We start from the raw sequence: 16008 nt of genomic DNA on the forward strand, positions 1-16008 counted from the left end.
CCCCCCCGCCCCGGGCACGGGACAGGCGGCGGGCGGGCAGCAGGGGCCCCTGCCCCTCACCACCTCTCCCCCCCAGGGCCGCAAGCCCGGTTACTTCTCCTTCCTGGACCCCTTCTCCCCCGCCGTGTGGCTCTTCATGCTTCTCGCCTACCTGGCCGTCAGCTGTGTCCTCTTCCTGGCCGCCAGGTGAGTGTCTGGCTGCTTCCGGGTCTGTCTGTCCTGTCAGTGGTTCTTCTTTCAAGGGCTTTTTTGTTCTCTGGGTCTCCCGCTCTTGCCCTCGCTATCTCTCCTCTCTCTCTCTCTCTCTCTCTCTCTCAGTCTCTCTCACAGTCTCTCTGTCTCTCTTCAGTCTCTCTCTGTCTCTCTCTGTCTCAGTTCTCTGTCTCTGTCTCTGTCTCTGTCTCTGTCTCTCTCTCTCTCTCTCTCCCCCTCTCTCCCTCTCTCCCCTTTCATCTCCCCTGAGCTCGGGGATTCTTGCCTCAGCCCTGGCCCACCGCTCCCACCCCCTGTGTCTCCCCACAGGCTGAGCCCCTACGAGTGGTACAACCCACACCCGTGCCTGCGGGCGCGCCCCCACATCCTGGAGAACCAGTACACGCTGGGCAACAGCCTCTGGTTCCCCGTGGGCGGCTTCATGCAGCAGGGCTCGGAGATCATGCCCCGGGCACTGTCCACGCGCTGCGTCAGCGGAGTCTGGTGAGTGTCCGTGGGCTGGGGATGCTGCACGGGTGGAGACAGGCCTGGCAGCCCTGGCGGGGCCTGGGGACCTGGGGGGAGGGGCAGAGGGGGGTCATGGTCCTCCCCCAGCCTCAGGCCCCTCCTGTGGCAAAGGGTCAGAGTGGTTTGGGCCATGCTGGGCTACAGATGCAGCTGCATCCGGCTGTGTTCAGGGTGGGGACATCTGATCTGCTCCCCCACCCAAGGTCCTGTGGGAACCAGCAACATGGGTGGGGCTTTAGCAGGGGAGGGGTGAGGTGACACAGACACCTAAAGGTGCTAAAGGGCGAACCTGGCAATGCCAGATCAGCAGCATGGAAGGCAAGAGCTTTCCTGTGCTCTCCCTCCCCTCCTTTCCTCCCTCCCTCCCTCTCCCTCCTTCCCTCCCTCCCTCTCTCTCACCCCCCTTTCTCCTCTCTCCCTCCCTTCCTCTTCCTTCTCCCTTTCCTTCCTCTCTCCCTCCCTCTCTCCCTCCTTTCCCCCTTCCCTCTCCCTCCTTCCTTCCCTCTCCCTCCTTCCCTCCCTCCCTCTTTGTCTTCTTCCCTCCTTCCTTCCAGTCCCTCTCTCCCTCTCTCTTCCTCCCTCTCCCTCCCTCTCTCTCTCCCCTCTCTCTCTCTTTCCCTCCCTCCTCTCTCCCCCACCCTCTCTCTCTCTGTTTTGGGGCCACATTCAACAGCATTCGGGGCTTACTCCTGGCTCTGCGCCTGGCTGGGAGATCATATCTGGTGCTGAAGACAGAGCCCAGGTTAGCCGTGTGTGAGGCAAGCGCCTTACCCGCTGCTGACCCCTGGGCTGTTCTGACACGGGAGTGGGGGGTCACATTGAGCTGGGGTGTTGGCCAAGTTGCTGCACGGCGTTTGCGGGCTTTAGCTGTGCTTGTAACCATCTGCCCAGGCTCAAACATCTCTGAGTAGTCGCATGCTTTGTTGTGGTACTGACGTTCACCCGACTGTGATGCAGCAGGAACCACCATGGCCCCAGGGGCCACAGGTGACAGGCTGCCAGGATGGGACTGCAGTGCTCCTGAGTCCCTGCGCTACTCAGGCCCCGGCCCCACCCCGTGTTCAACTTTGCTGAATGAGTTGGAACGTTGGAACATGGGCAAACTTGGTGTTTGTTTGTTTTTGTTTTTGTCTTTTTGGGTCACACCTGACCATGCCCAGGGGTTACTCCTGGTTCTGCTCTCAGGAATTACTCCTGGCGGTGCTCAGGGGACCATATGGGATGCCGGGGATCAAACCTGGGTCAGCGGCATGCAAGGCAAACACCCTACCCGCTAAACTATTGCTAAGGCCCCTCATAGGACATTCTTGTGACAAAACCAGATTTCTCGCTTTGCTTGACCCTCAGGAGATGGGGAGGTATTCAGGGGCACTCCCCCCACCCCACTCCCCCATCTTTGCTGCCTCCCCAGGCCTCGGTCCCCGCTCCTGCTTTCTCCCCCTCTGCCTGGCCAGCAGGCACATCTGAGTTTGCTCTTGCTTGGTTTTTGTTTTGTTTGGGGATCATATCCAGCAGTGCTCAGGGGTTACTCCTGGCTCTGCACTCAGGGATCACTTCTGGTGGGCTCAAGGTGCTGAGGATGGATCCCCAGTTGGCGGTGTGTAAGGCAAATGCCCTCCACTCTGTGTTCTCACTCCAGCCCCGTCAGTCACATTTTATGCAGGGAGCAAGTGCAGAGAGAGAGCAGCTCATTCAGACGGACCCTCAGATCGCTCCCTGCTGGTAACACTTAAGCTTCTCCCTGGCGAGAAACAAAGTTTCATCCTCTAACTCTGACCCTTTGGCCTCGGGGTTGTCTTTATTTCTACCACTGCCAGATTGCCAGTCCTTCGAGCCTCCCTGTCTATACTCGCTATGCTCGCTTCCTGTTGGGCCGCTCACACTCAGAGTGGATTAGAACAACCCTGAGGGGTCCCTGCCCAGGTCAGAGGTCAGAGTTGGATGTGGAACTCTGTGCCTTTTCCAGCTTCCACAGCCACCTGCAGTTCCTTACCTCCTGGCCCTTCCTCTATCTCCGGAAACTCATTTTACCCTCTTCCTCCCTCCCTCTCTCAGTCTCCCCCCCAACTCCCTCCCCACCCCCGCTTTTGGGCCACTCCTAGCTATGCTCAGGCTTACTCCTGGCTCTGTGCTCAGGCTTACTCTTGGCGGGGCTTGGGGGACCCTGTGTGGTATCAGAGCTGGAGCCCCGGTTGGCTGTGGGCAAAGTCAGAACCTTCCCCGCTCTACTATCTCCAGCCCCTCCGGCTCACTCTTGTCTCCACTCCGAGTCCTGTGTCTGTTCACGCCTCCAACAGATGTTTTAACAGGTGTGAGTCTCCAAATGTCACCCCAGCCCAGGAATTCTATAGGCTGGGACTGGTGATGGACCCTGGAATGCGTGCCCTCACAGCCACGGCCAGGCCAGAATCCCCTCCTAAGCCCCTCATCTCCAGTGCCCAGGACCCCTGAGCACAGAGCAAGAGTAGCCCCTGCATACCTCCAAATGTGGCCCAGCTAACCCCCAAATAATAACATATATTAAAAAGTTGGGGCCGGAGCAATAATACAGTGGCTAGGGCATTTGCCTTGCACATGACTGACACAGGTTTAATCCCTGGCACCCCGTATGGTTCTCCGAGCTTGCTAGGAGTCATCCCTGAACTCAGAGTCAGAGTCAGCCCTGAGCACCACAGGGGTGGGGCCACCTCCAAAAAAAAAAAAAAGTAAGACCTTAGGGGCTGGAGCGATAGCACAGCAGGTAGGGCCTTTGCTTTGAACACAGCTGACCCAGGTTTGATTCCCACATCTCATATGGTCCCCTGAGCACCACCAGGAGCAATTCCTGAGTGCATGAGCCAGGAGTAACCCCTGTGCATCACTGGATGTGACCCAAAAGTAAAAAAAAAATAATAATAATAAGGCCTTACCCATTTGTCTGCTATACTTTGTCCCATCATCTGGATACATATTTCTTCTGCCTTAACTCAATGAAACCCACCAATATGTGTGTTTGGGGGGACGCTGTTTGAACAGTAAATGTATTTTTGTGGGGTAGGGGCCTCACCTGACAGTGCTCAAGAGCTACTCCCAGCCCAGGGCTCAGGTCTCCTTCCATTGGTGCTCAGGGGACACGTGCCCCGGCCCACCGAGCCAGCTCTCAGACCCTGAGGTCTTTCTCCCACATTTGCCCACACAGCTCCCGATCTGGGTGCTCCTCATTTCTTCCTGCCCATCCAGATTTCCATCTGGGATTACTTTCTGATGAGCCAGACAATGGCCTTAACATTTTGCCAAGTGCTGCTTGGCCAGCAATTAATTTGCTTTCTTTGCATGAAAAATCAATACTGCATTATCTTCTTGGGAGGATCCCTCGACTGGAGCTGGAATTCGAGGTAAACATTCGGGTTCCCCTCCCGGCACACTTCTGCGTGCTATGCTGGCTCGCCTGCTGGCAAGGCATCTGTCATGACGCTTACCTCTGAGTCTGTGGGCACCCTGCACTGCCCCCCACCCCCCAAATTATCTGCCTCTAAGATTTTCCCTTAATCACCTGGGTTTTTAGCAGCTGATCCTAACACATCAACGTGTGTTTATCTTACACTGTCAGTACTGGACTTCTTGCAACTACAGATTTTTCATTCTCATGAGACTTTAAAATGTGGCCTCTGGGGCCAGAGCCATAGTACAGCGGAGAGGGGGGTTACCTTGCACACAGCCAACCCAAATTCTATCCCGGACCATCCCATATGGTCCCCAGAGAACTGCCAAGAGTTGGAGCTGGAGTGATAGCACAGCAGGTATTGTTTTATTGCATGCGGCCAACCAAGGTTCGATTCCCAGCATCCCATATGGTCCCCCCAGCACCGCTAGGAGTAATTCCTGAGTGCATGAGCCAGGAGTGACCCCTGTGCATCGCCAGGTGTGACCCAAAAAGCAAAAAAAAAGAGAGAACTACCAGAAGTATTTCTTGAATGTAGAGCAACCTCTGAGCTCTGCCGGGTGTGGCCCAAAAACCAAAATAATAGCAATTATAAATAATGACATCTCGGAACAGAGGGACAGTACTGCCAGTAGAAAAGGCTTTTTGCCTTGCTCACAGTCAACCCACGTCCAATCCCCAACACTCCTTATCATCCCCTGAGCCCCTCCAGGAGTGATCCCTGAGCACAGAGCCAGGAGTAAGCCCTGAGCAATGTTCATATACCCACCCCCAAAAAAAACCTTTCTCCTCCGTTAGAAATTCTCTTTCCTCTGTCCCTTGTTTTATTGTTGCTGATGTTCAGAGGACACATCAGTGTTTGCAGCCAGAAGTCACGGGCAGTACCAAGGATCAGAGGTCCCAGAGCTGCCACAAGCACACACAGCACTCACAGTGGCACTGGGCATTGAGTTTGTGACCATATACTGGCAAGGCCGGCTGAGCTCTTACTCCAGGCCTAAATCGCACTTTTTTCTGGGGGGGGAGCACATCTGGTATAAGGATTATTCCTGGTTCTGCACTCAGTAATCACTCCTGGTGGTGCCCAAGGGTCCAGTTGGGATGCTGGGGATCGAACCCTGGTCTGCCACATGCCAGGGATAGAACTTAAACAGCCCATATGCAAAACCTGCACTCCAGCCCCTTAAGTCATCTTCCTAAACCCTTGAATAAATTATTTATTTTATTTTATTTGGGTTTCGGGCCACACTTGAGTGTACTCAGGGATAATTCCTGGTGAGGCTTAGGAGGAGAGGTGACAGGGTTCAAACACGCAAGCGCCTTTCCTGCTGTACAGTCTTTCTGACCCTGATTTTAAAGGCTTTTTCTAGCAGGCAGTCAAGTTCCTTGTGGATTTTTCCCCCACCTTGTAGCTTTTCTGGTTGGTCGTCATTCTCCCAGCAGCCCCAGGTGCGGGGAGCCCCCTCCACCCTCATGGACGTGGACCACTAGAGGGCGCTGTTCCCGCACGTGAGCCCAGGGAACGGCTCTCCCAGGGAAATGGCTCTTCTCTGGACCTCTCTCACTTCAGACACTCAGCCAAAAATTCACGGGGACCTCATGCAGTTTTCTGGAACCCTCTCACCGGGCAGCTTCCATCTCTCAGATACCACAGCCTGCAAAGTCTAGCCCTCTTGGCCTTCCTGACGTCTAAGCCTGCAATGCACTGGGTTTCCCTTCCTGCCTGACTCAAACCGAGCCCCAGAGGCTGGGCCAGGAGATGCGCTTTGGTTCCTCATTTCGTAAGGAGCACAGTTCTGTGATGCCTGTGACCCCGTGTCCTCAGCAGTTTTACAGTTACTCAGTGGGAGGGTATTTCCAGGCCACAGCAGGGTCACACAGCCGATCTTTCTCTTTCTTTTTTTTTCTCTTTCTCTTTCCTTCTTTCTCTTTCTTTCTTTCTTTCTCTCTTCTCTTTCTCTTCTTTCTTTTTTTCTTTCTTTCCTTCTATCTTCTGGCTTATGAACTCACTCCTGACATGCTTAAAGTACCATATGTGGTGCTGGGGATTGAATCCAGGTCAGCTGTGTGCAAAACTACGTTCTACCTGCTGTACTATTTCTCTGTGTTTGTTCACTCTCTCTCGCTCGCTCTCTCTCTTGCTCTCCTTTTTCCTTCCTTCCTTCCTTCCTTCCTTCCTTCCTTCCTTTCCCCCTCTCTTGCTTTCTTTCCTTTCCTCCTTCTTCCTCCCTCCCTCCCTCCCTTTATTTCTTTTTTTTGGGGAGGGCCACACCTGGCAATGCACAGGGTTTACTCCTGGCTCTGCACTCAGGAATCACCCCTGACGGTTCTCGGGGAACCATATGGGATGCTGGGAATCAAAACCAGGTCGGCTGTATACAAGGCAAACGCCCTACCTGCTGTGCTATTGCTCCAGCCCCTCTTTCTTTCCTTCTTTCTTTCTTTCCCTCCCTCTCTCTTTCTTGCATACCTGGCAGTGCTCAGAAGCTACTCCTGGCTGTGTGCTTGAGGTCATTCCTGGTGGGGCCTGGGAGACCATACAGTGCCGGGGATCGAACCCAGGGATTCTACGTGCAAACCTGCACTCTGCCTTTTGTACACTTCAGCCCCAACTTATTTTCTTCTATCTGGAAGTGAGGGTCTTTGCAAGGAATATTCCCCTTACCTTACGTTTTTGTTTCTGTGTCACACCCAGCAGTGCTCAGGGATGACTCCTGGCTCTGTGCTCAGGGATCACTCCTGGTGATGCTCCAAGGACCATGTGTGGTACTGGAGATTGAACTGGCATCGGCCATGTGGAAGGGAAGCGTCTTACCCCATACTCTCTCTCCGGCCCTCCCTTGCCTTTTTTGCGGCTGTAGTGTTGGCCGTGGAGTGCACCCTTGGTTGCAGTGCTCACACACACACTTGGTTTGGCGCCAGACATCCCATTGGCAGCACTGCCAGGATCACGCTTGCTGATAATGGAGTGGGGCCAGGGATCAAACTCATGGCCTCCTGCCTGCAAGGCCCTCCCAGCTGAGTTATTCCCTGGCCCCTGCAAACAGTGTTTAAAACCAGAGAGCCTGGCTCCAGAATCCAGGCTCTCAGCATCTCCCCTAGGCAGCCTCCAACAGTGCCTTCGAATGCCAGGGTCGCTGGGGAGGGCCCCCCTCTGGGGTGTGCGGCTGCGTGGGGCGCAGGTGGCACAGCGGCTCCAGCCTGCGGCTCACCCTTCCACCCCTCAGGTGGGCCTTCACCCTGATCATCATCTCCTCCTACACGGCCAACCTGGCCGCCTTCCTCACCGTGCAGCGCATGGAGGTGCCCGTGGAGTCGGCCGACGACCTGGCAGACCAGACCAACATTGAGTACGGCACCATCCACGCCGGCTCCACCATGACCTTCTTCCAGGTGGGACGCAGGGCGGGGATCATCTGTCCTACCACTGCACGGTGGCTCAGGGCCACTGGGGCAGAGGGGCCTTCTGTCTACCTCTCCATCCATCCGACCATTAGGGAGTCTAGGGAACTGGAAGACCACACAAGTATCCTGGCCAGCGGGGCAGGAGCACTTTCTTCTCCAGAGGGAGGCAGTAAGGGTCCTCTGAGCTGGACAGGCCCACCAGACTCCTGGATGCTGCTCAGAGGGTCGAGTTGGAGGAAGCAGGCAGGCAGAGGTGTCCTGTGTTGGATGGAGGAGGGAACCGGAAGGAAGGCGAGGCTGTGAATGGCCCGAGAGGGCTGGGCTTGGAATTGGGGGTGTGGTGGTGGTCACAGAACAGAGGCCTCTGGAGAGCTGCAACTGCCCTCTGAGTGGGGTAGGGGGGAAACAGGTCTGGAGGAGGCAGGCAGGTCTCGGTGACCAAAGGGGGCCGGTAGAGGCTGGGAAGGATTTTCCTCCCAAGGGTCCCCAAGCAGGAAGTGAGCTGTCCAACTTAGCAGTACCCCAGAATCCAGGGGTCTCAGGCTAGAGCTGGGGTCCAGTGTCTGCTCCCAGTTCCTGTGAGGCCAGGGAGTGCTGGGAGGACAGTGGGGGAGGGGTTGCAGGAGGGGAATCCCAGGCTGGAGATCAAAGGAAGCTTGAGGGACCTGTAATGATAGCACAGTAGGTAGGGTGTTTGCCTTGCACCCAGCTGACCGGGTTCGATTCCCAGCATTCCATATGGTCCCCTGAGCACAGCCAGGAGTAATTCCTGAGTGCATGAGCCAGGAGTGACCCCTGTGCAACGCCAGGTGTGATCCAAAAAGCAAAAAAGAAAATAAAGGGAAGTTTGAAACAGACCTGGATGGTGCAGCTGGGATGGAGGGTGGGGGGTGACGTGCATGAATGACCTGGCCCTTACCTTGAGCAGTCTCTATCTGTCTGTGTCTTGGGCTCTCTCCGACCTCTCTGCTCTCTCTCTCCATGCTCTTGGGTTGTGAAGACTTCCAGGAGGGGGAGGAAGGAGAGGGGAGCTCAGGGGAGAAGAGGGGGGCAGGAGGTTCCCCTCGTGCTGACTCCTCCCCATGCCCCGTCTGCCCAGAATTCCCGGTACCAGACCTACCAGCGCATGTGGAACTACATGCAGTCGAAGCAACCCAGCGTGTTCGTCAAGAGCACAGAGGAGGGCATCGCCCGCGTCCTCAACTCCCGCTACGCCTTCCTGCTCGAGTCCACCATGAACGAGTACCACCGGCGCCTCAACTGCAACCTCACCCAGATCGGGGGCCTCCTCGACACCAAGGGCTACGGCATCGGCATGCCACTGGGTACGCGGTGGCCTGGGGCCGCGGGGCCGCCCCAGTGCGCTGTGTGAGCCTGCAGGAACTGGCTGCCCCCACCAAGGCAGCGGGGAAGGTGTTGGCCCTGACCCTGGCCGGTGATGTCACCATCGAGAGCCTCTGCACTGTCACCAGCAAGGATTGGCCTAGGGACAGTCCCCAACAGCCTGCAGGGTCAGCAGGAGAGTCCAGTGAGCCTGTGGGCAAAACTGAGTAGTCCTGGCTCATCCCCACCCCCAGAGTGAGAACCTGGCTTTCTTTGGTTTGGTTTGGTTTGCTTTTGGGGGCACATGCAGCAGTGCTCAGGGCTTACTCCTGGCCCTGCACTCAGGGATTACTTCTGGCAGGGTTCGGGGGACCATATGGGATGCCAGGAATTGAACATGGGTCAGCCGTGTGTAGGGCAAATGCCCTAACCGCTGTACTGCTCTGGTCCCAAGAATCTGATTTTTTTGTTTGTTTGGGGGTCACACCCAGTGATGCTCAGGGGTTACTCTTGACTCTAGACTCGGGAATTGCTCCTGACAGGACCATATGGCATGCCAGAGAGCAAACCCAGCTCAGCCGGGTGCAAGGCAGGCGCCTACTGTTGTACTATTGGTCTGACCCCGAGAACCTGGTTTTATTTGTTTCATGTTCTCTGCACCAAAGTCACATCCTGGCTCACAGCAGGTGGACAGAAAAAAGGGTAATGGATGGAAGGATGGGAGGATGGATGGATGGATGGATGGATGAGTGGGTGGATGGAGGAAGGATGAGTGGATGGATGGATGGATGGGTTGGTGGATAGATTGATGGGTAGATAAATGGATGATGGATAATGAGTGGATGGATAACATGAACGGTGGAGTGGGTAGATGGGTGGATGGGCAGATGACAGGTTGACTGATATGGGTAGATAAATGGATGACTGATGGAAGACTGATGGATGGGTGAGTGGATAGATGGTTGGTGAGTGGGTGTGTGGGTGGGTGGACATAATGGAAAGATTGAAGAGTGAATGGCTCTGGAAGGGATGTCTAAGCGCCACGATTTTGACTCTAGGACTCCAATTTTCTGCCCTGTGTCAGCACTTTGGTTTTCACACCCATCAGCTCCCCAGTGACTGCAGCATTCCCGGCCATCACTGCTTAGCAAAGCGCCAAGCCTGCAACTGTGGCAGGGAAGGGGGGGGCAGAGCCTGGGGCTTCAGAGCACAGACTCTGGGGACACAGATCCTGGTCGCAGTGAGGATGGAAGGAACCCGGGGGAAGCCCAAGGCCTGAGGGTCAGAGGCGGGAAGAGATGAGCCCCAAAGGCCGGTGAGGGAAGTTCTGAGGATGGGGAGGGGAGAGGCAGACAGATGGGCAGTGCCTGGGGAGTGATGCTCTTTAGCAGAGGGGTCCAGGTACTGTGCTGGACACAGGGATGGGGGGAGCAGCCATGCCCCACTCGCCTGCCTTCAAGGGCTCAGGCAGCAGACGGACACAAAACTCGGAGCTCTGTGATGTCCCGCCAGCTGGTGACAGCTATTTGTGCACCAATAAGGGAGGAAGCGCCTCATGTCCTTTCAATGAGGTTAGAGAAGAACCCGAGAAACCAGGGGTTAAAGCGCCCCCCTGCACGCAGACACTTCTGCTTCCATTCCCACATCACATAGGGTCTTCCAAGCACGAGCACCACCACCGAGCACCACCACCGGGGAGGACCCCAAAACCAAAAATGAGTTTAAAGGGGCGGAAGCAATAGCACAGCAGGTGGGGAACTTCCCTGGCACGTGGCTGACTTGGGTTCAATCCCTGGCACCCCATTGGGTTCCCCAGCATCACCAGGAGTGATCCCTGAGCGTAGAGGCAGGGGTAACCTCTGAGTATCGCCGGGTGTGACCCAAAAACAAAAAATGAGGCTAGAGAAGACCCCCCAATGGGGGCTAGAATGATAGCACAGTGGGTAGGGCGTTTGCCTTGCACGCGGCCAACCTGGGTTCGATTCCCAGCATCCCATATGGTCCCCTGAGCACCGCCAGGAGTGGTCCCTGAGTGCAAAGCCAGAGTAACCCCTGTGCATTGCCAGGTGTGACCCAAAAAGTAAAAAAAAAAGAGAAGACCCCCCCAAAGGAAGTACCACAGTGCACAACAGAGAGAATGTTCTCAGCAGCGGCAAAGGCTGCCCGGCCATCCCCCATCCCCAGAGGAGTGGCAAGATTCAGTGCGGCTGGCGCTTGGGGGGCAGGCATGCCCGGAGACAGGACAGTGAAAGCAGGGTGGGGAGGCAGGGGCTGGGGGACAGAGAAGGGAGGGGTTGGGGAACATGAAGGGAAGTGGGGTGCCCTTGACTCTCCGGGAGCCACCACAGAGCTTCCAGCAGGATCAATTTTCTTACATTTCCTTCAGGGCTAGGGAGGGGGGGGGAGGTGCAGGGGGCACGGCCCTCGGGGTGGGGGTGGATGGGCCCCCAGCCCCCCTGGCCAGCACCCCCCTCCTGTGCCACACAGGCTCCCCGTTCCGGGACGAGATCACCCTGGCCATCCTGCAGCTGCAGGAGAATAACCGGCTGGAAATCCTGAAGCGCAAGTGGTGGGAGGGGGGCCGGTGCCCCAAGGAGGAGGATCACCGAGCGAAAGGTCAGCCCCCCTCCACCCCCCTGCCACCCCCACCCCCGCCCTGCTGTGACCCTGCCCCTCCCAACCGTGGCCCGGCCCCGGCCCCGCAGGTCTGGGCATGGAGAACATCGGGGGCATCTTCGTCGTGCTCATCTGCGGCCTCATCATCGCCGTCTTCGTGGCTGTCATGGAGTTCATCTGGTCCACGCGGAGGTCGGCCGAGTCAGAGGAGGTGAGAGGGCAGGGCTGAGGCCAACTAGGGCACTAGGGAGGGGAGAAGGGGAGGAGGGAGGAGGGCCCAGAAAGATAGAGGGGAGGTGTAGGGGGCAAAGTCAGAGGAAACCGGAGGAGGAAGAGGCACCAGCTGGACTGAGGCAGGCCTGCAGCCCTCTCCATGGAGGATTTCGGGGTCCTCAGCGTGGCCCTCAGGCCCTTTCAGGACTCAGTGCTCTCACCATTTCCAGCCTTGGTCCTCTCCCACTTCTGATCCTCATGAGTTCATGTCTGTGCCCGAAAAAAGTAGCCAGGTGCGAGACCGCTGGCAGGGCCCCCTTCTTGCCCGGCCCCCCTTGCTCCCAGCTGGTCGGGCTCTTCTCCTTCCTCCCCAAGGACGCCCTATCCCTCGATCACAGTTTCCCCGCATCATCACTTTCTCTCTGCTGCACCCAGTGCTGTTCTCCACCTTAAAGAAACCCTGACCCCTTCCCCCTGCTCCCAGCCTGGGAAATAACGGAATCCGGGGGATAGGGGGACTTCATTCTCATACACATCCGGCCCCCACTTCTTTATTGAAAGCTTCCCTGGCTGGATGGATTCTGCCCAGGCCCCAGGCACACGCCCAAGGCCTTGTTGGGTCCATCCTTTGTCCAAGAGCGCTAGGGCTTCTCCTACGACTGTGTCTGCATCGTTCTGTACCCCCTCGGTAGTCCATTCTGACCAAGTGGTGCTTCAGCCCCTTTGTAGACTAGCGACTCCCCGAACCCCATGACCCAGCCATAAGCATCTCGAAATGGCAAACTCCCCTTGGCACTCAGGTTTTGCCCATCGGGACTCTGGGTCTGTCTGAATGTGGTGGTCTCCGGGCCAGCCTGGCCCCTGTCTCGAAATGCCACTGTGGGGGCTGGAATGATAGCACAGCAGGTAAAGCGTTTGCCTTGCATGAGGCCGACCCAGGTTCGATTCTCAGCATCCCATCTGGTCCCCCAAGCTCCTCCAGGAGTAATTCCTGAGTGCATGAGCCAGGAGTAACCCCTGAGCAATGCCGGGTGTGACCCAAAAACAAAAAAAAAAATGCCACTGTGGATGCTGAGTTGGGGGTGGCAGGACAGAGAGGCCATGCAGAGCAGGCAGCGCCCCGGAGACTCACTCCTGGTAGCTCCAAAGCAGGGACACGCTCCACGAAAGCCTGGGCTGGCCAGCAGCAAGAGCAGTGGGCAGACAGAGGCCAGAGTCTGCTTGCCCCCGAAGGAGGAAGTTCAGCGAAGCAGGCGCTGGCCAGGCCCCAGGCTGGATCCCGGCCTGGGGGTTGGTTAGGTAAAGGCTTCGATTGGCAGATCTGCACACATAGAGAGGCCCTGCTCTCTAAGAATTGGCAACCCCAGGCAGGCAGGGCAGACTCCCAGGCCAGTGAAATTCTGAACCCACCCACGGAGACTTCTGAGACACAGGAAACAGAGACGGTGGTGATGAGCAGTGGCTGGCGAGGCTATTGGCAGTAACCTCAGTCCCTCGCCCAGGAACTCTCCAGAGGGCTGCTGGGGCTGCTTCCCTTGGCGCGATCAGGAGAGAGCCTGGCAGAAGCCACATATTGCAGGGCCTGGCCCTGTTCTCACCACCTTGCTACAGAGACAGAGGCCATTGCTGAGGACAGGACACTGCCGTGGGAGGGGGGCTGCCTGGAGTACCCCCAAATGTGTGTCCCCAAACGCAGGCTTGCAACTCACACTCCCCAGCAAACACGGACAGTCAGCAGGGAGGCCAGAACCACGGTGACTGGCTCAGAGCCCCACCCCCCCAACTTTGCTGCCCTGGGCTCCCCTTTCACACCCTCAGCGAATGCCTGTGGCCCCTTCCGGTCAAAGCACCCCCAGTTCTGGGCCGAGCTCCAGCTCCTGGCCAGTGCTCCGGTCCAGCTTCCACCATCCTCTGTACTCCCGGCAGGGGTCACTTTCTCAAGGGTGATCTGTCCCTGGCCTCTTGTGACGCCAAGGAGACCCCCTGAGCATGGGCTCCCCTTAGTGTCTCCTAGAAATTCCCCCGCCTTGGCCCCCTGGTTATTTGCCTCCAACCTTACACCTTCTGAACCCCATCCACACAGTTGCCATAATGGTTTGTCTCTACAAAAGGGGATGGGGGAGGCACCTCCAATTGTCCTCTGCCACTCCCCCCCCCCCATGACGGCTGCATCAGCAGCAGCAGAATCAAGTAGGAGGGAAGGGTTGGGCTGGGGGGTAAGGAAGCACCAGAAAACAGCCCAGTGGAAAGAGTGGTGCAGAGAGGAGGCGAAGGGCAGGTTCAGGGACAAAGCCAGACCAGGAGAGAGGAGGTGAGCCGGGGAGGTGAGGCCGCCACGGGGAGAAGAGGGGAAACGGGAAGGGCTGGGGAGGAAGTGAAAGGAGTGGGGAGGGAAGAGGCCATGAGGGCGCTGGTGACCGCGCCGCACGCCCGCCCCGCAGGTGTCGGTGTGCCAGGAGATGCTGCAGGAGCTGCGGCACGCCGTGTCCTGCCGCAAGACGTCGCGCTCCCGCCGGCGCCGGCGCCCGGGCCCGAGCCGGGCGCTGCTGTCGCTGCGCGCCGTCCGCGAAATGCGCCTGAGCAACGGCAAACTGTACTCGGCGGGCGCGGGCGGCGACGCGGGCGGCGCGCACGGGGGCCCCCAGCGCCTCCTGGACGACCCGGGGCCGCCCGGCGGGGCCCGGCCGCTCGTGCCCACGCCCTGCACGCACGTGCGCGTGTGCCAGGAGTGCAGGCGCATCCAGGCGCTGCGGGCCTCGGGGGGCGGCGCGGCCCCGCGCGGCCTCGGCGCCCCCAGCGAGGCCACCAGCCCGCCCCGGCCGCGGCCCGTCCCCGCCGTGCCCCGCGAGCTGGCCGAGCACGAGTGACCCCGGACGGACCGCAGGACTGGGGAGCCCCGCGCGCCGGCCGCCCGCGGGGGGACCGGCGGTTCCCGTTCCAAGTCCGAGCCCGGCCGCGCCCCCTAGTGGACTCGACGGAGGGTGCCGCGGACGCCCGCGCTGCGCCCCCCACCACTGCGGACCCGAGGAGCCGAGGACTCAGGGGCGCCGTGACCGGAAGCGGAAAGCGGGTCGGCGCGGAGAGCTCCTTCCTGGGAATGGCCAGCACCCCCCGCTCCGGACTTGACGCAGCCCTCCCCACTTCTGGAGGAGGGGAGGGCCCACGGGCAGATGCGTGTCCCCTGGCGCCGCCTCTCGACTCTTCTTTCTCTCTTTTTTTTGGGGAGAGACCTCGGAATTTCTATGAGACCCCTCCAGGGAGGGGGTCAGTTGGGCCCCCATCCCTCCCCCTCTGCCACACCTCCTGTCCCTGTTGGAATAAAAAAAAAAAAAGAACAAAACCCCAAAGCGGTGGGGGGATACCCGGGTGTCATTTCCTGGGAGAGTGAAAACGTTATGTGCTTGGGGCCTGGGGAGAGGGGAGAAGTGGAACCACGAAGAGTGGCCATCACTTGGGCGCAGTCCCCACCGCCACAGGGCCAGTTAAGGCCCCAGCTACTGGCCCCACTGCACTGACCTTCTCTCAGGACGGAAGGAGGCTGCGACAGAGACCCTGAGACAGATGGAGAGAGATGCGGGATCTGGAGAGGCGGGGACACGGGGAAGGAGACACAGAAAGACAAACCAGATGGGCCTGGCGGGGGGGGGGGGGGGAGGGGGGAGGGGCGGCCGCGGGGAGAGGCGCGCGCGCGTGTATGCGTGTGCAAGTGTGTGTGAGTGCGTGTGTATGTGTCAGCGCCTGCGTGCACGTATGTGTGTGCGCGCCTGCGTGCGTGCGTGTGTGTGTGTGTGTGCGCGCGCCTGCGGGCGTGTGTGTGTACGCGCGCCTGCGGGCATGTGTGTGTGTGCGCGCGCCAGCGGGCATGTGTGTGTGCGCGGGCCTGCGGGCGGGCGTGTGTGTGTGTGTGTGTGAGCGCGCGCGCGCCACCGTGCATATGTGTGTGTGCGCGCGCGTGCCGGTGAGGCCATCTTTGGCTGGGACTGTATCCCAGTGTGTCTGCTGGGGCCTCCCCAGCCCCCTGGGAGAGGAAGTGAGAAGCCCCCGGGGGCGCAGGCAGTGATGGGTCAGCTCTCCCGTCCGCCCTCCCCCGCCCCGCTGGAGGTTTCTGTGGAAACCGCAGCTGAGAAAGGACGAGTGAAGGTCACACAGTCAGATCCAAAAGGAGGCCGAGTAGAAGGAGGGGAGAGAGAAAAAGAGAGAGAGATGGGGCGGGGGTGGGAGAGCCAGAAAGGGAAGGTGGGGAGACGAGGGAGGCGGCGAAGTGGGAGAAGGTCGAGGTGGAATGGAGAAGTGGGGAAGGAATGAGGCAG

At 58.6% G+C, this 16008-nt stretch overlaps 1 protein-coding gene across 2 annotated transcripts in view; it reads left to right on the plus strand.

Annotated features, from left to right (window-relative positions):
• Nucleotides 1-15059, plus strand: part of GRIK5 (glutamate ionotropic receptor kainate type subunit 5) — a 56751-nt gene extending 41692 nt beyond the window's left edge. For both annotated transcript variants that reach the window (XM_056136758.1, XM_056136757.1), the window contains 7 exons: nt 77-186; nt 523-696; nt 7369-7534; nt 8646-8871; nt 11357-11485; nt 11575-11696; nt 14140-15059. In XM_056136758.1, coding sequence (XP_055992733.1) covers nt 77-186; nt 523-696; nt 7369-7534; nt 8646-8871; nt 11357-11485; nt 11575-11696; nt 14140-14565 — 1353 coding nt within the window. In that variant the 3' untranslated portion in view covers nt 14566-15059. The remainder of the gene's footprint in view (nt 1-76; nt 187-522; nt 697-7368; nt 7535-8645; nt 8872-11356; nt 11486-11574; nt 11697-14139) is intronic.
• The last annotated feature ends 949 nt before the right edge of the window (nt 15060-16008 follow it).

Source organism: Sorex fumeus, unplaced genomic scaffold (assembly GCF_029834395.1).
Source record: "Sorex fumeus unplaced genomic scaffold, SorFum_2.1 ptg000122l, whole genome shotgun sequence".
NCBI classification, from domain to species: Eukaryota; Metazoa; Chordata; class Mammalia; order Eulipotyphla; family Soricidae; genus Sorex; species Sorex fumeus.